Below are 21,484 nucleotides of genomic sequence, written 5' to 3' on the forward strand. Positions count from 1 at the left end.
CCGACTCCAGGTGTTTTTGGCTGGATGTCTGGGTCTATATTGAGTCACAGAAGCTGCTTTACCCCACAACATTTCTTTTAAGGGGTCAAATAAGAAAATAAAACACTGATGTAGTAGGTCCCACTGTCTGTAGGAAACAAAACAACCCCACTAAGATATCCATGAGTTTCAGCTCATGCTGGTCTTGGACTCTCCTGACAAGAATCAAGCTCTTCCTTCTTACTTGATCTCATTGAAGATCTGCAGCAGCAGGTCTTTGGTCTCTCCGTCCTCCTGAGCATTTCCCGTGTATAGGTTGACGATGGCTCGTTCAAAGTACGGAGCCACCTTGTAGAGCGCCCGAAGCTCGATCAGGTACAGGAAGTAGAGGTTTTTCAGGCGTCGCGTGCCCTCCCCCTTTGTCTCTGCCATGTCAAAACGCTGACGAAACTCCTGGATGTTTGGACCCCACACTGAGCGTCCCCAGCCCTCTGAAGAGCCAGACAACAACAACTTACAGCATGAAAAACACCATCACTGTGTCAGTTCATCAGCATAACTAATTCCAAAAGCAAAATGTACATGCGACTCATCAGCCGTGCTTCAGCAGACCCTGATTCTGCTGAAGAGACATGTACTGTAAAATGATCACATCCCAGTTTGTGCTCCAGCTTTGGTCAGTGGTTTATTTTATTAGTCTGTTACTTTAGCAATAACTAGCAGGCTGCTGCTAACCAAGCTAGCTAACATTAGCTGGTATCTTAGCACACTACACTGTCATCCAAATAAAACAATACTGTGGTGGCCATAACACCCAAGGTGTGTTTGCTCTGTATGATGTTGTACCGTCCAGCAGGTACTCGGCACACAGGTGGATGTTGATGCTGCTGTGGAGGCCTGAGATGAGTCGGTAGAAAACTCTCTTCTCCAAACATAAACCTGGAGAGACAGTGATGACAACAGGTTTCTTAAAATCAAGCTCAGCTTAAAGGTTCAGTCCACCCAAAACTGTATAACACTGACAAAGGGATGTCTGATTTATAGTCCTGCCTTAAACATCAACCAGAACTGCGGTATAACCCTGGACCTGGTGCCACACTACAGGCAGACTTATACCCTCCCACAGATGTAACTGTTGTGGTGATGAAAACCTCAAAATCTGTAATAAATGTGTTTGGTAGTGTTGGGACATCAGCTTTACTTGAGACGGTGCAGCGATCCAGACGCACCAGCAGATGATCCACAGCTATTGAGCATAGGACTTTAAATAAGGGACATGGACGTGACATGAGAGGCCAGCTATCATCAAACAGAGAGGGGGTGTGTGTTTCAGCTGCAACTTTAACGTGGGTGGTACATCACACCCACAGGAATGCTTGAAGCAGCATTTTATCACAGCACCATGAGGCGTCCGGCATCTACACATCAGGCTGTGATGAGCCACAGCTCTGTGTTCTGTGGCCTTCTGTTAGCAGTCAGCCTGCCCACACAAAGTCTTCCAAAGGAAGCAGAGACGAGACCAGTTTAACTTCAGAACACAGACGCTGAAAACCACAGGAAGTGACATGCCTGCTGTAGCTACACAGACGCTTAAGCTTTATGTGATTTACGTGACAAGAGATGGGTCTAAGGAATGATAACAGCGTTCTTCAGGTCAGTCTGGGTGGTGGAGGCGTGAGCACACGAGGCAGAACCCACCTTCAAGCCAGGTGTAGAAACCTTCCCCTGCAACATGAGCGACACGGACAAGAAGAGTTAGGTTTCAACACGGCTAGAAACACATTCAAGTCCAGAGAAGTTTAGTTTACTCACCATCATCGTCTCCTGAACACAGAAACAGAAGAAAGGAAGGAAACTGTTAGATCGGTGCAGTGATTAGGCATACACATACCACACACTAACTAACCCATGAACGTATGAGCTCTAGTTTCACATACAGACATCTGTGAGAGCCTGCGTTTAATCCAGCTCTATATTCAAGCTGTAGTACACTGTGACACAGTATGTAATAAACAGGAGGAGGCTAGCATGTGTGAATGGAGACTGAAGCAGGTACACTGATGTGTGAACAGCCAGAAGATCAACATGACAGGAAGTTCTCAGAAATACTTCAGTTAGGTCAGAGTCTTCATTTATACCTGACTAATGTCTGCATGTTTGAGAGTCCATGAAACAGCTCGTGAGGTGCTGTTTACATGTTTGCTGTAGAAGCAACCCACTGCACGCCTCCTGCAGTCTGACTACAGGCCGGTCTTTCTGGAAACGGTGACCAGTGCGGAAGAACCGGAATGGCCTGTGCAGGCACTCGGCTCCCTGAGAGCACACCTTCATTCAGGTGGCAGACTGTGTGCTGGCAGCATGACATCACTCAGTCTGCTATGAGCAAAACTGACAGCATCCAAACAGGGACGCAGCTGCCTATCCCCACACACCTGCTTCCCCATTCAGTTTCCACCTGTCCTTCTCTCACCTGTGCCCATCAGTCTGGTTAAAGCTCTGGAGTCGTTCTAGGATTGCTCTCACTGCTCATTAAAATTCCAACAACTGAACCTGTGGGCCTGCTGCTAAGCCCTCCTCCCACGTATACGTGCACAGCAGGGTCTGTAAAGGTAGCAGCTCTAACTTTGATCCTCACCTCTGCTGGGAGCCAGAGGGTTCAGAGGTCGGTACACCGACCTGGGCCTGTGGACACAAAAACACATTTTCAGTAGAACCTCAAAGATGAGCGTTTCTGTGGAGTGAGCTCCAGGCTTACTTGAAGCAGTTTTCCTCGTAGATGCTGTTCCAGACTCTCCAGGCTGAAGGACCCTTATATCCGGTGTATCGCTCCGGATTCAGGAGCAGATCCACATACTCGGCATCTGGAGACGTCTCATCTGAAACACAGTTCATGGATTAAAAAAGCCTCTGATGGTAGTGGCTCAGGGTCATCATTAGAGATATTTCCTTCTTAGCAGTGCGGCTACAAATGTGCTGTTTAACTCAGTACAGGAAAGTTCATGTAAAGAGCTGGGATAAGGACACATCGTGCCTGTTACAGTTTTGTGTTTTTGTAAACGAGAGGAATTTGTCCTGGTAGTGAAGTTTGATGCCTCATAGTGCTGCCCTCACAGATACACAGAGTAAAGAGATGCTCACCGTCCAGCTCACAGAAGTGATCCTGAGCGTCGTCGTGTCTCGCCCAGTCAGCGAATGCCTCCTTACTCTGGTTACTGGAACCAGAAAAAATACACACATGTTCTAACCATGAGCTTTACTCGACAGCTAACAAGACATGAAGAGCCAACAGGAGATCACAGTTTGATCACAATGTCCATGTAAATGTTCATTTTCAAACTTTTCTTAAAAGTTGTCTCCCATCACTTCATTCTTAATAAAGGATGTTTGTTGACTTTAAACATGTTTCCAGTAAAGGTCATGTGATTCTGAAACCAGCATCACCCTGCAAAAGCTGCAGGGATGTTTACCTTACTGCACACGCAAACTCCACATGCACTTAAGTGTGCGTCTGGGGAGTTGCTGTCAGTTTATTACACGTGCCTTTGCTTAAGCCCAGTCTCATCTGCTCCTCTATGTGTGAGGAGGTGCACAAACTGGACACTGGGAGCAGAGACGGGGGAGAAACCAGTGCAGCCAACTGATGGCTCAGATCTGTGATGAGCTCAGGCCCATTTCAAGTTCCAGGTAAACACAATGTCATTAAACTAAATGAAAGGAAGTAAGAGAAGCTCAACATCTCTAAAAACTACATGGGTGAGATATTCTGCTAAGAGAGGAGACTGGGAGATCACATGGAGGTTTACAAGACAAGCATAAAGTCGTTAAACCAGACTTCTAATAACTGATCCAGACCTAAGGATTCTTTCAATTCCAGATGTTCACACTTGCCCTGTGAAAACTGACTCAGGATCAGAATATGCAAAGATGCAGGTAAAGGTCAGAGTTGTGCATTTCAGCTCTGACGTGTCATCTTCGCTCACTGCATTGTGCTGCTTGGGCGAGGACAGCATGAAGGCACAGACTGCCGTGCACACGCGCAGCACAAACTGTAAACATGATGTCACATCGGCGCTGCTGTTGGAGGAGAGGAAGTGCCAACCAGAAATCATGGAGTGGTTCTTCTTTACTGACGTGTCATTAACACGGAGCAGCGTTCACTCGTGTGGTCACTGCGTCACGTGAGGTTAGACAGTCTGAGAGGTGCACATCTGGCCACATCAGCAGATGTGATGTGAGTGTGGTGGCACGCTGCCTTCATCAGGAGACGCTTCTTCCTGCCTCTTTATTTGTTACATTTCAAACCCAGGTGAGTAAAGCGGCTTGGTATTTGTAATACAAAGATTTTACACTGTCACATCCTCTCTGTTTGCACCAGCCGGTCCTCTGCTTCACAAAGGAACCTCCATGTTTCCTGTAGGAGAAAGTCCTGGTGGGCTCGGTCTGCACTTTGAAGTGCCGCCTGGTGGAAAACTAGCAGCAGCTGCCGGTCACACACTGGTAAATGTTTGAGCTGCTGAGGCGGCTTTGCACAGTGAAAACAAGCTGCAGATAAAGACACAGCAGGAGGTCTGGACTCACCTCAGGGTGCTGTTGATGGCACCCAGCTCCTTGGCCTGCTCGCACTCCACCACGTCCGACATCGTATTGGCCGCCTGCGAGTACTGGACACAGGAGGGATTCTTAGTAACACTGCTTATCACAGTAATGACACCACTCAGATGTCACCTGTCATGTTTACTTCACTGGGCTCGATGAAAGCGTTCCAGCCTTCATAGCAAAGTGGGTCTGTAATTATGTACACAACAGTCCAACATTCAACCGTCTCACAAAGACACAAACATAACGCTCAACTCAGAGGTTAAATCCTGCTCCACTTCCTGCTCGTGCCAGGTAAGCACAGGCCAGTGTGACCTGATAATACAACACTGAGCTAAATACATGATTCTTATAAATCTGTGTAAATATCTGCTGCACAGACACTTTGACACATCTCAGTCCCCTTCAGCCCCCAGCCCCACTCCCAGCTCCAACCATTGACTCAGATGAAGAATCAGAGGAGCAGCGAGTGCTCCATAAACACAGCTGCAAACTGAAATCTTCTAAATGAAATTATTTGGCTCAGTCAAAGTGAAATATTTCAGGAACTGAAACAAAGAAGCACAAACAGTTTGTACCACAAACATGTGACTCGTCCGATCTTGGTGCCATGTTTTTATTTTAAACAGAAAACTCCACCTAAAGGGGATATTCAGTAGTACCCAAGCCAAAGCAGTCAAACCGGTTTGTGTCTGAAACAACAGCCTCTGTGTCCCAGTTACATCTAAAGGTGTTTTTAATATTTATATCATATTCAAATCCTTTGATTTCACTGTGACCTCTCCCTGACTGTCAAAGCACCTCCGGTCCCTTCTCACTGCCACTCTGAGAAAGGCTTGCTTTAAGTCTGGCTGCGTCTCCCAGCTGATGGTCGGGGAAACATCTGCCCCTGACTGAGACCAGAGCAGATGTGCAAACACTTCTGGGTCATTTCAAGGCAAACACAAGGCTGTTGGCCAAGAGCGACAAACACTCTGCTCTCAGGGTCTCCATGTAGAAGCTATCAGAGGAGATAAGAAGAGGGGCTGTGTGTGCAGTCAGTCCAGAAAGTGCTGGAACAAATGCAGCAGCTCTGAAACTTCCTCTAAAGTAAGAGACCGACAGCAGCTACGAGGCCGCCGTCACAGCCGAGATTCAACCCAGGCCAAGTGTCTCCTGTCTCCGTTCTGCACAGGCCGACACATCTCACAGAGAGCGTGCACAACAGTGCAGCGCTGACATGTCCGCCTAACGTGGATTCACTGAAATGACTCAGCGACATGTTTCCAAGGTTCTGAAACCAGCCCTCTGAGTGAACAACGGGCTGGGAGGTCAGGTTATGATCATTAATAAGCAAAGTGTCATGACCACTGATCAAGTAAGTAGTCTTTGTTTGGTTAGCACAAACACATACAGCACTTCACTGCAGAGGGAAGGGGAACGAGCCTCATCCATAAACCTGTGTGCAAATCATGTTATGGATGTTTGATGCACAGATCAGTGATTCATCAACGCTTCCATACCTGACAGTGTTTACACAACACGCACAAAAGTGCCTCATACAATAATAATAATAACAGTGAAACATTATTACCGTCAAGCCACAAAATGTTGACAATGACATCAAAAACAGAAGGTGTGGACTTTAACCTTTGGATCTAAGAAGGCTCCAGCGGTGCTTTCACTTACAGTCTGATTTCCTGGCACGATCCCACAGGTCCCTGTGGAGAACCTGATTTTCCCCTCACTGCTGTGACTCTGTCAACTTAGGCTGAAGATCAGCTGCTCGCTGTCCGTCTTTCATGACCACGACTCACTTTTTGGTTTGGTTTTGACCCAAGCTGCAGCAAGTATCTCTGCTAAATTAATAATGTTGGTAGAAACTTGTGGTGCAGCGGATCAAAAGTCTCACGGTTCGGATTGGATCACGTTTTTTTCATCACCGATCGGATCAATTTTCGGATCAGCAGAAAAAAAAGACAAAAATTTAACTCGCCATTTACTTATTTAAGTATTTTTTGCCTATTAAAAAACATTCAACTCATTCCACGCAATTATATAAAAACAAATTAAGATGCAATATAGGGCAGTACAGGGCTTGGCATCTACCACTCCGCTGTGATATAATGAGCGGTCACGGTCACGTAGCTTTCCGTTGACCTGGAGCTCCACCCATTTGTAGTTGGGCAACAGAAGATGCCTGGGACAGTTCAGCCATAACTTTAAACTTTTCCTGCTCATGCATGCCTGGGTACGATCTTGTCACTGAAGTGGACGCGCAACGGGATGTCATAGCGGGGCTCAAGCACGTTCATCATAGTTTAAACTAGTGCCGTCAGCGTAAATCTCGTTCAAATGACGTTAATGCCATAACTGCACTGACGCGGCAAATCTCCGTTAACTAGTTACCGCGGATCGCCCCGTGCGTGGGGCTGCACGGCGTCAATGCGTCAACTAACGCGTTGACTAGTATAAACCCCTTGTTTTGCACAAGGGAACACGGCCTCCCGTCTGCAGCTACACACCCCAGTAGCTTTTGTAATAGCTTTAGCCCGGTCGGATTGGGCAGCAAAGGGCTGCTTAAATGCCGCAAACTCCTCTGCTCCTCCCCTTGGACCGCTAGCGCTGGCCATAACTATCGTTGGACAGACTGACCACGCGCACCACACACATACTTTTTTCTTCTTTTTCGAATCTTCGGATCACGTGCGTACCGAACCGTGGAGTGGGATCGGTTCGGATTACGGATCAACCGTGATCAGTTGCACCACTAGTAGAAACTGTGTAAATATGTCAAGCAGTGAAACAAACTCTTGACATTTCACTGCTGCAGTGCACTACTGAACGAGCTGCAGTTAACTGGAACCTTTATCACCACAGTCAAACTTGCACAACTCACCAACTATTATTACGTTAGTTATACCCAGAGACCTGAAGTAGTACTGAGGGGGCCCAGACATGACTGACATTCTGTGGTACACAGGAACATTCAGGAAAGACTACAAAGCTTCACTCATAACTGCACACACACTGATGACAAACACTGCTACGCACTCACTACCCACTGACACTCTCTTCTTCAGTCCACTCATTGTCTGGGAGGGAGCACCAACAGTCAATACAGGAAGAAGGTGCTATGTGTCAGCCCACTCGTGTCCTCCAGCGCCTCCATGTCCTTTGTTAGTCCTTTGTTCTCTGTTTAACATGTGAATCACTGAAACCAACGCAGTCAAATATCAGCCAGAATTACACCAGACCAGCAGAAGTGCCCGGTCTACACCTCTGAGCCAGAGTGAGTGAGAGAAAACCCAAAATATCTTCACTTTTCTCCATCTTAGTCTTGGTTTTTAAAGTCCTGTGAGCTGCACAGAAACTGCACCCTGGAAAAACAACAGTCCAAATATATACAGCACTCATGCCCAGGTAAGCAGGTGACCACAGCTGTACGTGATAACTCCAAGTTGTGCAGCTTAGTCAGGAACAGCTGGTCTCACCTTGTTGTAGTTCCCAGACTTGATGCCAACAGGAACCTTGCTCTGTAAAATGGAACACAGACCATCAAACAATCATAGGTGACGATGTTCACACAGCTTCTTCTAAGAAAATACATTTAAGGCAGTATGTGACAGCTAGTTTAGTAAACTGAGGCGGTGGTTATCTCAGTCCTCAATGAGCCAACATGTGACTGACTAAGCAGTAAAAAGAGACAATGTTGGATGCAGCTGGAGTAAGGCTGGCTGACCTCTGGGCAGGGCTCCACGTGGCAGTCTTTGATGGAGCAGTGTCCGTCATCAGGCCAGAAGGGACACGGTCGCTTCAGGTTCACCTGCAGCACAGACACAACAGACACTCAGCCTCCTTTGGTCAGACGCAGCATCTACTCATTTATTATTACTGTTATTATGACAGAGGCAGGAAACAAGCAGTGGCTCGTCCACATGTGAAGGACAAACAGACACTAGCTGCCTGTCACTGTAGGCTCACTGCACAATGAGGGTTAGGTTCAGTGACAGAGAAAAATCAAGTCTGGGTGTGAGGACGAGGGTGTGAGAGCATCGGCTCCACAGCGGTGGGTGGCTCACATCATGTTTTTAGACACGCCCAAGTGGAGCAGCGAGTGTAGATTTCACAGGAGAAGCAAATGGAGGCCAGTGCCCACTAACTGTGGACAGCTGCTGAGGTGCACGTAGGACACATGCTCGTTTCACCTGTAATCATTCTGCTCGCCCAGCCGCCATTCATACGAACACTTTATGATCCAAAGAACATATTTACTGTGATTCATGTGTTTTACGGTATATTTAGCCACTCCCACCATGTTTCGTCCTCACTCACAACGTGAACATATTAAAACTATTAAAGACACAAGCCTGAAACTTTCACTGGCCTTTCTAAAGTGTACCAATCAGAGCACTGGTTACGACACAACGCGCGTGTGTGTGTGTGTGTGTGTGTGTGTGTGTGTGTGTGTGTGTGTGTGTGTGTGTGTGTGTGTGTGTGTGTTCTTGTCTAGCTATCTTTGTGAGGACCGAAATCTGCATTCTACTATACTTGTGAGAACCAGCAGTCACTTGTGAGGACACACAACCCGGTCCTCACATTTTTGAAGGCATTTAAAGGCATTTTTGAGGCTCAAAATGTGGTTTTAGTGTCAGGGTTACAATTAGGTTATGGTTAGGTTTAGGGTAAGGGTTAGGGTTAGGCATTCATTTTTAATGGTTAGGGTTAGGGTAAGGGGCTAGGGAAACCATTATGTCAATGAGGGTTCTCACTAAGATAGCTGAACGGGGTTGTGTGTGTGTGTGTGTGTGTGTGTGTGTGATTATATTTAAACATAATGCAACATCAAACATGAAATTTAACATGTCTGATTTTGTTTGTTTGATTAGTTTGTGCTCAAACATGCTTTTGTTTTAAATATTTGAAACATACTCTGACATTTTCACTTTATGGTAAGAAAGACACGAAACCATTTCAGGCTTTGATCTTTGAACATTTTTGTTCCTGTTCATGCTGCTGTGCAAAAACAAGGCCTGAGAGGGGAAGGACGGCCTTTAATGCATCTGTACAGTAACTGCTACATCAAGCTAAAAATATCCACACTTTGGACCATGAAACTTTCAGATACAAAGACGGTCGAGGAGAAATGGAGGGAGCCATTAGAACCTGCTGAAGTGAGGAAGGAGGATCAGCGGGGCGCACTGTGGTGATGTTCGACATGTTTCCTGAAACAATGTTGGGTCCATTGTGTGGCAGAACGGGTACAGCCTTCATAGTTGTGTGTCTGTCAGTGCTGCGACCTGCTGTCATACATTTGACTGGACTCTAACAAGCACCCAGTTTATGTCCTTTTACAGTGAAGGCATCAGCATGTCCTCTGCACCAGCCACGCCGCATGTCACCGCATCATCACACAGTCGCTGTCGCTGCACAGTCTCCTAAACAACAGGCGTCGCTGCTCGGACAATACGAAGCAAAGACTGTGCCGAGCAACGTCTCTTCTGTCTGTTTACCTGACAGGGGTGCAGACACAGGTAAGTGTTTGTCCGCTTCTTCTGTGCGTCTTCTCTCCACGTACACTCTGGTCTGTGTACAAGTCACACTGAAATGACACTCGGACTACACTATCCATCAAAGTGACACGCAGTATTAAGGTGACCTCAGGTCTGCTGTGTGAATGAATAAAATGAGCACAGTGTGTGACTGTGCTGCTCATAGACACCAACAGAGCAGCCAGCCTCCCGCTCAAGCCGTCCGAGTCGCTACACCTCAGTGTGATGGTGCTACGCAGGCGACCCCCGAGCCTCCAGCCCACCTCCTACACCAAACGCACACAATCGATTTGTGAAAACATGTTTAACACTATGGCATTAAAAGGTTTTAATGTGTCAGCAGTTTGAAAGGTCACACACAGTCATTAGCACAGACCGATCCTGTTTACTGCTGCCAGAAACAAGAGAGGAACATGTTTGTGCTCCAAGCTGCAGATGAGGGAGGTGGTACGCAGCATTTTGTCTTCCCTTAAAAACATGATGATCTACAAGCTCATCAGTCCAGCTCACAGAGCAGCACTGAAGCAGCTGTGTGCTGAGAGGAAACCACTGATATAGATCATTGTAGCTGTAGATCAGTCTGGTGTCTCGCTCCCTCTGCGCCTGACAGCATTTACGTGCTCATGGTTGCTGACTTTACACAAGCACTGTTCAGACTGCTGTAGTAATAAAAACACAGCTAGATAGAAGTGTAGCAACGTCATCATCAAACGTAGCTGTTTCCAGGAGACTGCACGACTTTTTATGGCAGCACTGACAAACTACAGCGTAACACGACACTGGTACAGGATTCAAACTTCTCTCTAGCGTCGCACATTTTCATGGACTCAAGATGCAGCGGCCTGTTTCATCACTTCCTGTTCCGTAACACCCAAACTAGAGACACAAGAAGAAAGGAAAAGAAAGTGCTACATGATTCTAAACGTGAGAATCATTTACACAGATGTTTAGGACCGTGTCATCCAGCACACGATCATTTAGACTGACATCCCAAAGCATTCACAGCATGTTTGTCCCACAGTGGAAATTTTTATTTGTCTTTTATATTTGGTTTTATTCTGATTTTAGTGTTTATTTGTGAGTGTAGTTTTTATTTGCATGAATTTATTCTGATGTTTTTACATTGTTTTAACCCACCGTGGACTGGCTTGGCTTGGGACAAATTGGCCAATAGTGATCACCTGCTGGGTGTGGGTGTGTCCTGAGGTGGCCTATCAGCTGGTGAAAGGAAGCTGGCTGAGCACTGGGGGGCCCTGATATGAAGGGAAGGAACATGCAGAAGCCAGGCGATGGAAAGAGTGTGCTGCCCTCTCGTCAGGGGCGTAGTGCAGGTGCACCTCTGCCTGCAATTGGAGTAGTATCGCCACTGTTGTTCACCAGGTGCAGCCGTGTTGGGAGAGGGTCGCCATGGCTATAAACCAGGCCAGTTTCCCAGACGATGTTTCTCTGCTTGCAGGGCGATGCCACAGGGAAGGGAAGACGCTGCGGCAGCGAGCGTGCGGCTCGAGGGCGGAGCGTAAGCTGGGCTGTGATGGGACGAGACGGAGACGGGCGGCTTCTCCTCGTCCTCCTGGGACCAGCCTGGTGTGGTCCCTGCTCCAAAGAGAAATTACTCCCCTGATTTCAAACATAAAGAACATTTGTTCTGGGTTGTGGGAGCAGTTGCATCGTGGGACTGGGTGGTATTTTAGCGTACAAAGAACTTTTAAAGTTTTGTTAGAATTGTGTTTATGTATTCCTGGGGAATATTCATGTATATGTTTTTAGGATTGTTTGTTTTATTATTGTTTTCTGGCCTGTGAATAAACCGTGACTGATTGGACCTGTATCATCTCTGTGCCCTGTCTTGTATTTAAAACAAGAACCTCCTTGGTGTGACGTTCAGGTGCACCGGCTCTAGTGTCTGCATGTTCACGTGTGCTCTTACTGTGGGAGGACACAGACCACTGAGGTCTAACAGTAAATCACCTCTTGTTGTGACAACATGTACCAGTAAACACAAAGAGCTGCAAAAAGACAACGGATGCAAACACACACGCAGCCAAAGAAAAGAGATCCATGTGATTTCCATCTGTTTTTACATACTACTTTTACTACTGCACTGAGCCACCCTGTGGCTGGAATGAAGGTGCAGCTCTTACCCTGTAGTATCTGAAGTAGTCTCTCTCTGTCAGCTTCCTGATGCGAGGGTAGATCTTGAAGTTGTTGAAAATGTCGATGCTTTCGACGTCACAGAAGCAGTCGTCCAGGACACCTGTGAGCTGAAGCAAAGCAGGACCCTTCGTTTACTAATGACACCCCATCTGTTCTAAATAACAGACAACCTGTGCTCTATGTCACAGTGTTTCCTCTAATCATTTTAAAACAGTAATAATAATCATAATGCCCCGAGTCATTTCAGATGTTCTAAATGAAGCTGTGCTAGAAACACACGAGATAAGCGTGGACTAAAACCTGACTGATGTCACGCAGAAGTCAAAGTTTGCACACTTAAGTTTGTACTGACCAAACTCTTACGATCAGTCCAGACTTGGCAGCCTCAGTTTTGCCATGGATGAGATTGAGGCTACGTCCACACTAATGCGTTTTCTCTCCGTTTTGGCCTCCTGTCCACACTGAGACGGCGTTTTCGCTGATGGAAAACGCAGCGTTTTGAAAACTCTCTCGAAAACGCATACATTTGAAAACTGTGCTTTTGCGTCGCAGTGTGCACACTCGAAAACGCAGACTTTCTAAAACAATGACGCATGTTAGCCATATGATGCAGTCATGTGACCAATTAAACTAAGACAGCGGAGGGCATTACACAGCAGTTGTTTTGTTTGACAGCCCTATTAAAGATTAATATCAGTCTGTACGTGCTCCAGATAGCTTTACTTCAAATTCTTTAATTCTCACTCGCGTTTGCAACTTTGTACTTTTGTGTTACTCGCAGCAACAACTCCACCTCATTGTTAGTCAATTTAAAAAACTCGGTGCTTTTCCTCGACGGCAGACAGAAATGAGGCAGGCCGAATCTTCTTGCGTTTCACGCATGCGCAGGACTGAAACGTAAGCGTTTTCGGCCGTTTCAATGTGGACGCACAACTCTGTGAAAATGACTGAAAACGATAGTGTGGACGCAGAGCGTTTTCAGACAAAAACGCCGTTTTCAAATCTATCGGGGCTAGTGTGGACGTAGCCTGAGAGCACTTTAAAAGTCAGTGATAATAGTTACGCCTTCACTGAGGCGGGAGATGTAACACATAAAGACAAAAGTAATGCCGTGAAGCTCTTACTTTGATGGGTGACAACAGAAGTGAGCCCTGAAAGATCTCACATTGGAATAAAAGCTATACATCTGCTCCTCTCCTAAGTGTCTGTTTGAACAGTTACAGAGACAGCAGCCCACTATTACATCTCTGTCAGCTGGCCATGTTTTTAAAGAATAGTAACCATCATCCCATTCTTAAATGGTCTTCCTGGCCAACTGACTCGAGTTAATCTGGGTGAACAAATTCCTGGAAAGATTTTTTTTAACCACAGCATGATAGAACAAAAATGGTTAAAACACAAGTTCAGCTGAAATGTTCTGGATCCAGAGACTCAGTTCATACACTGTGTGGAGTCAACATGCAGCATTAGCAGGTACATGCAGTCTCACATCCCTATTTTGGACACTTAGACAGTCGTTCCCTACGTGGAGGTGGATTTTTATGCAGCAATTTGTATGCTTTTGCATGAATTCATGATAGAAAACTGTTGTTTTATGTAAAGGAACACTACACCTGCTACTGTGCTTCTTGTTCTGTGGACCCCCATAGGTGGCAGCTCTTTTTATAACTTTACAATAAATTAAAACGCCATAAAAATCTAAAGTACACCTTGTTAGAAGACATTACAGTTGCTGTGAAGTCTTTTTGTGGCGTCACCTCCTCTTATCAATGAGCCACGTTTGCTTTGGCAAACATTTAGGATACCGTTCCTGACACAACCCCCCACCCCCAGGTAGGGTTCACATTTCTGATAAATACTGGATTGTAATTTTGCTGCAGTTACAAATTTATAATCATGTTCTAGAAATTATATTAAAGAAAATAAGTAAGAAAAACTATTAGGATCAGGTGATGATGCTCCACCATCAGACAAACCACCACCTACCTGCACGTTCATACATAATACATCCATCACACTGTGTTACCTGAACCCACAAAGCCGACGTCCCATTGTGTGCTCGATAAACCGTCAGCTGCTGACTAAAACCTACAAATGTGTTTGAACTGAAGAATTACACAACCCAGCCTTTACATGTTAAGAAGCTTGGTAAACATAGCAAATTCAGTCAAATGGCTCTGGCTAGTTTTGTTAGGTAGCTCAGCTCTGTGCACAGCAGGTAGAGCCTCAATCCTCACCAAACATCTGCTCTAACTGGCTGGAGAACAGCTCTGGACACTCTTTCAGTTTAGTTAGCTCATGATTAGAGTCTCAAATGCTTCATTAACACTTTAATCTGCAAATTAAGAGAAAATGAAACATAAATAAGATGTTATTAACAAAATATTCAATGTAATGATTCCTTAATACTGAGTAAAGATGCACACTGTATTGTTTGGGGGCTTTTTTGCATTTAAATAAATAGTCTGTGTGTGTGTGTGTGTGTGTGTGTGTGTGTGTGTGTGTGTGTGAGAGCGAGCGAGCGAGAGAGAGCGAGAGAGTTATTTGAACCAAAACCAAACAACTAACTACAGAAGTACTTTACAAGTATGTAGTTGTAAAAGCTTGTAAAGTACTTCCACATTCTTTATATTTCACAACAGGCTTTTCCTTTTCAAGCTATCAGAGATATGACCGTACAAAACATATGGCAGCAACTTTCAATGTTCAGCTCTGTAAAGAGCAGTACACCTAAGCTACTTGTGGGTACTTTTAGAAACCTTTGTAAACCCTTTACACTAGTATTATATATACTTTTATATACTACATAAACACAAAGGCAATCTTACTGTGACATAAAACTAATGGCAAACACCGAAACCACAGCAGACCTCAGAGTGCAGCAGTCCACTGAGCGCCAGGAAAAGAATCATTTTTCTCAGCATCCTGTTGTTCGCCTTCAGCGTTCTGTGTTTCTACTTCCTTCAAATTAAAACTTCCCCCTCATGTAACTGTCCATATGTCACAGCAGCAGCTGTATGTCTGTGGGCTGTGCTGTCATCACAGACCCGCACTTCCATGCCCGCCAGAAGCCCCGCCTACAAACAAGCCGCTGTCAAAACAAACCCCGCCCCTCTGACGGCGCCTCCCAGTTTGTAGTCATCTACACGTCATAGGTCGCTAGAAACACTTGGCAACTTCTACGCAAAAGACTACAATCTCCGTGAGGAGGCTGGAAAGCGGGCGCTCTGACACAGCCAATCAGATCACACCACGCTTTTCTACTCGCTCAACTCGCAAGAACTTCGGCTGGTTTAACTCGCTGCTGGGTCCAAGGAGAGGAAGAAGGACGGTCTCTGACTCTGCTCATTAGTCTACTTTAAGAACTCTACTCACTGTTCAGTACAAACAAGAAGAGATTTCGGTTTAAATTCGGTCAATTGTAACTATATCTATTTATTTATCAAATGGCACAAAATAAAACAATTTGTGGACTCATGGACAGTCGCTAACTAGCATCTCACGTACACACAGTGACGTCAAAATAAAATGATAGTAGAAAGTGCTGGAAGCTCCTAAAAATAAAACTGTGGTATGACTTTCGCAGATTACAAGCTTCATCAAGAACAACAAACTTTTTTATTAAAAAACAAGCTGTATCTTTCCGGTGACAAAAGCTCCGTGTTTGGGGCTACTTACATGGCAGAAGCAGCTCTGGTCCTGGCTCTCCGAGGTTCTGCTCGGATGCTGCTCGCTGTGCTGCGTTTGGGGTTTGGTGTTTTGCTGAAACCAGCCCAGAACAAAGTTTCCCAACAACCATGCCAACAGCAAAACGCCGAACGCTTTTAACGTTACTTTCCACATTACTCACTGCGCTATCAGCCTGGAAAGCACAAGAAAGTCAAACCTGGCGAGTAGGAGCTAGCTAACTATAGCAGCTTTAGGCTAGCTGCAATGTATCATCCGCAGCGTGTCGCCTAACCAACAGCCTGATCTCCGGGGAGTCTCACGTGGACATTTAGACTCCTAGCTGCCCCACGTAAACAGAGTCATGTTGTAAAAAAAAATGTACATGTCTTAAGAAGCGCTTTCCACCAGCCTCCACTTTATTTTCAAGGTAGCGCAAGAAAAATGACTTTTGCTTCCGGTTAAAAATTTCAAAATAAAATGCATAACTCGCTCTTGCAACTATAACACGTCGATCCCAATCGGAGCCAGAACACGATCTTTTTTTTCCTAAACATTAAATTAATATAATATAAAAGAAACAATGGAAAACTTCTTAAAACCAGCTACATAAAAGACAGCGTTGTCTTCCTGTGGGAGTTGCCGCAACTTTGCGTGCGTTTGGAGTTGTTGTAGGGTGTGTCTCTGTTAGATTAATAGACTGGTTGTTACGAAACGCTTTTCTACTCTGCCTGAGCTCTTACTTTATACAACATGTCTCCTTCACACGCAAACATGCAAGCAGTAATTTCCAAGTTTAAAGCTTTCTATGTAACATTCACACACACTCTGGAGCAGCTTGGGGTTCACTGTCCTGCCCAAGGACACTTTGGCATGCAGACCGGAGTAGCCAGGGGTCAAACCACTAACATAATGAATCAATAAATGACCATTTGGTCACTGAGTTATAGCTTACATTGGGTCTTGGTGCTTCCCCTTACGTTTAATCTGCCTTCTCTGCACATCAGATGACTGGAAAATCGTTCACAAGTGGATTCAAGCAACCAACATTTGGAGTTATTAAAATCCTATAAGACAGTGATTCTTAACCATGGGATCGTGGCCATTTTGGGGCATTTCTGTAGATATGTGCTGTGAGATGATCGGAGAGGCTGCTCCAAAGAAGCTACTGACCATCCCACTTTCAAACGACACTGTGAGCCACCGTATCACGGACATGGCCTTAGACATACAGCATCAGCTTCAAGAAAGAATAAAAAGTAGTCAATTTTTTTCTCTTTGGAACTAGACAACTCCACTGATGTAAGAAATGGTGCCTTGCTGCTGATTTTTGTTCGTTATCGCTGGGACAGCAGCTAGCAGAACTGTGTGATGGCGCAGCTTCAATAACTGGCAGGCATCACATCATCATTAGGCAGATTCTTGATCGTGCACCAGTAGCTAAGTGGACCCACTGTTTTCTCCACTGTGAAAGCCTTTGGACAGGACTGGTCATCAAGCTTTTGTTGGAACTGAGGAATGAGGTCTTCTCTTTTCTCACGGAGAAAGAAAATCTCCTCTTGTACATTATTATGCTAACGCAAAGTTCACAGCTGAGCGTGCCTACCTCTGTGACATTTTTCACTGTTGAACCAGCTGAACATGTCAACTCCAGGCCTCAAGAGCCGCTGTCCTGAACATGTTTTAAAGTTCTCCATAGAGGCCTGGTAAAGATTCAGGTGTGTCGACCCAGGCTGAGATCTAAAAACCTGCAGGACACCGACCTGCATCCTGACTTTTACTTTCTCTCACCTTTATTATTATTTATATTAGAACAACACGCATATCCATGTATGAAAAGAGCATTTTCAATAACATCCTTACTTTGAGTACTTCAGTTTACCATCCATAAATGTACTTTAATGACAATGAGTGCCTTGGGGCAGCTCTTTGTATTTGTTTGGGGAAATTACATTCAAATAAATGCATTTGTCATTTCCACTGAGGTGGTGCTGTGGGTACTGCTTTCCAGCCTTCTGCTGGTTGATAACCAGCCCTGTGTGACAGATTATCCTGACCACTAATGTTAGAGTAAGTGAATCCAGACAACGAAGAGATCCTGGGTACACTGAACTGGCTTTGTAGTGTAGACCTCTGGTAAACTAGCATGTTGTTGTGGTGGGCGGCCATCTTTGAAGAACAGTCAGATTAGGCAACAATTTCTACATGAAAGGGCCATCTCTGCTTGTGAGTACAAGTCTTGTTTGTTCTACAGTATGCTTGTATTCTGTATTACACTTGCACTGATTACTGTGCATGAAAATATGAAACACTAGGTGGCAGCAGTGCACCGTTGTTTGTAAACATCCATACAGATCTGCACCAACACAGTAAACACAAAGGGAGGAAGCCAGGCTGACAGAGTGCTGCAGACAGTTTATTAAGGCTTGAAGGAAGATTAACAGCAGGTTCATTATACATGAGGACTGAACTTTTATAACTGTGCATTTATTCTGAAAGCTCATGTTTCACATTCCTCTGTTACATAAGCAGGTCTGCAGAGCCATGTCTGCCTGTCTCCATGGAGCAGCCCTGCACTTATGTAACAAGAGTTTACTGAGTTTACTTGAAACATCTGGAATGCATACTACATTATCCTGTTAGTACAGACATACATGTAAGACATTATGTGCATTTGTTGTATTGACACATACGAGATGAATCCAAGTCGTTTGGCCAGAATCAGTGCCATCCTGTTCACATGAAGAGCCTGAGGATCTTGGGCTTGAAGAACTGCATCTTGTTGGAATCCATAGTTTTCACACTCTCCTGTGCTCCCAGGATATACTGGTGTGCCTCATCGAAGAGCTCCTTTCCAATAGCTTCCTGGACTCTGTCCCGCCACGCACTCAGCTTGGGTCTCCCCTCAAACACGTCCAGGCCGGCGCCCACAGGCTGCATTGAGACAAGCACAAGAAGGGGATTCATCAGGACCTGTTTGTTCATCGACCTCGTTCCCAGCAGCTGTTTCAGCTCAGGAAGAGCTCTGAAAACACCAGGGATGTGTGCGAATAGTCAACTAAGTGTTGCTACGGTTACGGTTACGTTGGATCTGTTTACATTTTAATTTAATGTAAGTATTGTTGGTGAGAAACACCATTAATCTAGATGAACTTCCAACTTGTGGAAAAAGGAAATACCATTCCTAAAACTGAGAGACAGAGGACTGGAAAATACATTTAAAATGTGATAAAAGTGACAAATATGCCAAAAATGCACCAACTTACAAAGAAATGACAGATGTGCATTTAATGATGGTGTGACAGAGGCCTGAATGAGTTTAAGGTCACGTGTTTGCTCCTCTCATAGTGGGAACACTGATTCTGATTCCTGCTACTGCGGGAACGTTTGGTCCGCTCACCTGCATGATCTCCACAATGGCGACCAGATCAGCCAGTGAAATCTGATCTCCAGCGATAAAGGGCCTGTCCTGGAGGAACTTTTCTTCAACGAGTTTCAGGGAGGAGTTCAGATCGTCCAAGGCCGCGTTCATTTTGTCCTCCGGGACTTCCACGCCCATGACCTTGGGAATCATAAGCTACAGGCACAATGGATTCAGTGTGAGTGAAACAATGAGCTTAATGCTAAACACGATCTGACTCAGGAGATGAATGATGACACAGTGACTCAGGAGCAAATTCCAACAAACTAGAAAAGTAGCATCTGTCCCAAAGAGGTGGGCGAGGAAATAAAAGCTCGGACACGTGGCCGCCTTCTCTCACACGCCGGGGGAGGAGACGATGTCCGAATGATGTGGATTTTAAGGCAATGGCTATGACATCATCATGACTTGAGCTATATGCATTGAGTTTATAAGTCACACAGCAGGCAGAGGAAGTGTGTCTGGGCGCTGCGCCTCCACCTGCTCACATGACATTAGCTTACTGGCTCAGAGCAGCTCTCTCTCTCTCTCTCTCTCTCTTCCTCTGAGCGAGCAGACCAATGAAATGGCAGTGATGAAACTTTACCACAGAGGTGCACAGTAAGAACTGCTGAACTCTCAGTTTTCCAGCAGTGGTATTTATTTCTGATCATTTTCAGTTGGCCCTCACCAGCTGGCCCAGAAACACTCAGGCATGCTCAGACTACAGTGACATCACTCTCACAGTGATTTTACTTCATCACAACTCTAACCAGACAAAAGGACATTTCAACATAGCCAGAACATGATGGCGATAAGATATTACTAATCTAACATCACTTACAAAGATCAGTGAAGGTGAACGTACCCGGAGCCAGAAGATCTTGGAGCCGTGCATCCGGATGGCCGTGTGCTGCCACGACAGGTACTCATTGACACGAGCACGCTGTTGGAGGTCAGCTGGGTACCAGAAGTCGGGAGTCTTAAACTTCTCAGCCAGGTACAACATGATAGCAATGCTGCAGAGAAGACATCACTGTGACCGTCACGGCAGACCAGCGCTTCTCAACTCACGACTTTTTGACATAATCACCTTTCAGCCAGGCAGAAGTCTCCATCTCTGAGAGCTGGGGCCTTCCTGATCAGGCTGATCTTCCCAAAGTCCTCCCCATACTGCTCGCCTGGGACCAACACGCACACAGAGCACATTTTAGTAGCAGATATTTGGAAGAATCGCATGATCATCGCAGACATAGTCACAAGAAAAGAAGTGTAAGAATGATCTGCAGACAGCGTCAGTTATCTGCTGTTCACACTGGCAGCCTTATCGGTGCGGCCGCTGCTCTGCAAGCAAAGGAACCAAAGTTCAAAGAAACCCTGATCCACACCATCACAGACTCACAACTCAGATCTGTGCTGCTCCAAACCTCCTTACTGCTGCTGTGAACGGTCAAACTGGCGACGTTCTTTGTCTCTGTGCGTGCGTGCGTGGGTGCGTGAACTCACCGTCCAGCAGAGAAAGCTTCTTGAAGTCGAAGCTGATGTTGTTCTTCTTTGCGAAAATGTACACGGAGCGGCAGGGCTGCGAGAACAGGTCCAGGTAGAGCTCCAGCGCCATAGCTGACGGTCCTGTGTCGGCTCCTTCTGAGCAGGGTGCGGACACCAAAGAGTTTAAAGCCCTCTAAGATAGTTTGCGCCCCGCCCCCTGCTGTCGTGTGCCTCACGATACCCTGATAGTGGAGTTAATGGCGACGGTGAAACCCTGCAGCTGCAGAACACTGACTGAGTCAAACGGGCTTCACTCTCCTGGAAACAAGCTGAAAATAAGCTGCGCTTTGAATCTACACCAGTAACTTTTACCAACAGCCCCACATGAGACGCACTTAGTATCGCAAAGCCGTGCTTGAGGTCAAATCTGTTGCTATCAAAGGTGAAGTACATTAAGCCAATGACAAGCCTGCATTATTCCCTAATAACCACCAAGGGGCAGGAAATCCCGCACCAACGTGCCAGAATGTTTTCTACGGTGGGCGTGTCTAAGATATTATTATGACCATACAGCCAGCATAAGAGGAAGTGGTATAACAGCTGTTTCATTACACAAACATATGGTTGCTGAGGTAACCATGGTTCTATAAATGAGTTATTACAGCTTGAG

General features: G+C 45.7%; 2 protein-coding genes across 3 annotated transcripts in view; both read right to left on the minus strand.

The window, feature by feature from the left end:
• The window catches only part of ero1b (endoplasmic reticulum oxidoreductase 1 beta), a 23,171-nt gene extending 6,629 nt beyond the window's left edge, over positions 1-16,542 (minus strand). Inside the window, exons 1-12 of one of the 2 annotated variants that reach the window (XM_039613598.1) lie at positions 15,939-16,542; positions 12,248-12,367; positions 8,297-8,380; positions 8,049-8,090; positions 4,558-4,640; positions 3,118-3,191; positions 2,735-2,855; positions 2,615-2,661; positions 1,792-1,803; positions 1,678-1,704; positions 826-918; positions 224-470 (exon numbers count right to left, since the gene is read on the minus strand). In XM_039613598.1, the coding sequence (XP_039469532.1) occupies positions 224-470; positions 826-918; positions 1,678-1,704; positions 1,792-1,803; positions 2,615-2,661; positions 2,735-2,855; positions 3,118-3,191; positions 4,558-4,640; positions 8,049-8,090; positions 8,297-8,380; positions 12,248-12,367; positions 15,939-16,103 (1,115 nt within the window). In that variant the 5' untranslated portion in view covers positions 16,104-16,542. Of the gene's footprint in view, positions 1-223; positions 471-825; positions 919-1,677; positions 1,705-1,791; positions 1,804-2,614; positions 2,662-2,734; positions 2,856-3,117; positions 3,192-4,557; positions 4,641-8,048; positions 8,091-8,296; positions 8,381-12,247; positions 12,368-15,130; positions 15,319-15,938 lie in introns of those variants that run through there. The other variant, XM_039613599.1, reaches the window with a different exon arrangement.
• A 1,779-nt stretch (positions 16,543-18,321) lies between these two features.
• Positions 18,322-21,257, minus strand: gstt1b (glutathione S-transferase theta 1b). The gene is made up of 5 exons (XM_031750850.2): positions 20,833-21,257; positions 20,420-20,507; positions 20,195-20,345; positions 19,327-19,503; positions 18,322-18,860 (listed from the first exon to the last, which is right to left on the minus strand). The coding sequence occupies exons 1-5, from the start codon at positions 20,942-20,944 to the stop codon at positions 18,663-18,665; spliced, it is 726 nt and encodes a 241-aa protein (XP_031606710.1). The 5' UTR covers positions 20,945-21,257; the 3' UTR covers positions 18,322-18,662.
• Between the last annotated feature and the right edge of the window lie 227 nt (positions 21,258-21,484).

The sequence above is a fragment of the Oreochromis aureus genome, linkage group 6 (assembly GCF_013358895.1).
Source record: "Oreochromis aureus strain Israel breed Guangdong linkage group 6, ZZ_aureus, whole genome shotgun sequence".
Taxonomy (NCBI): domain Eukaryota; kingdom Metazoa; phylum Chordata; class Actinopteri; order Cichliformes; family Cichlidae; genus Oreochromis; species Oreochromis aureus.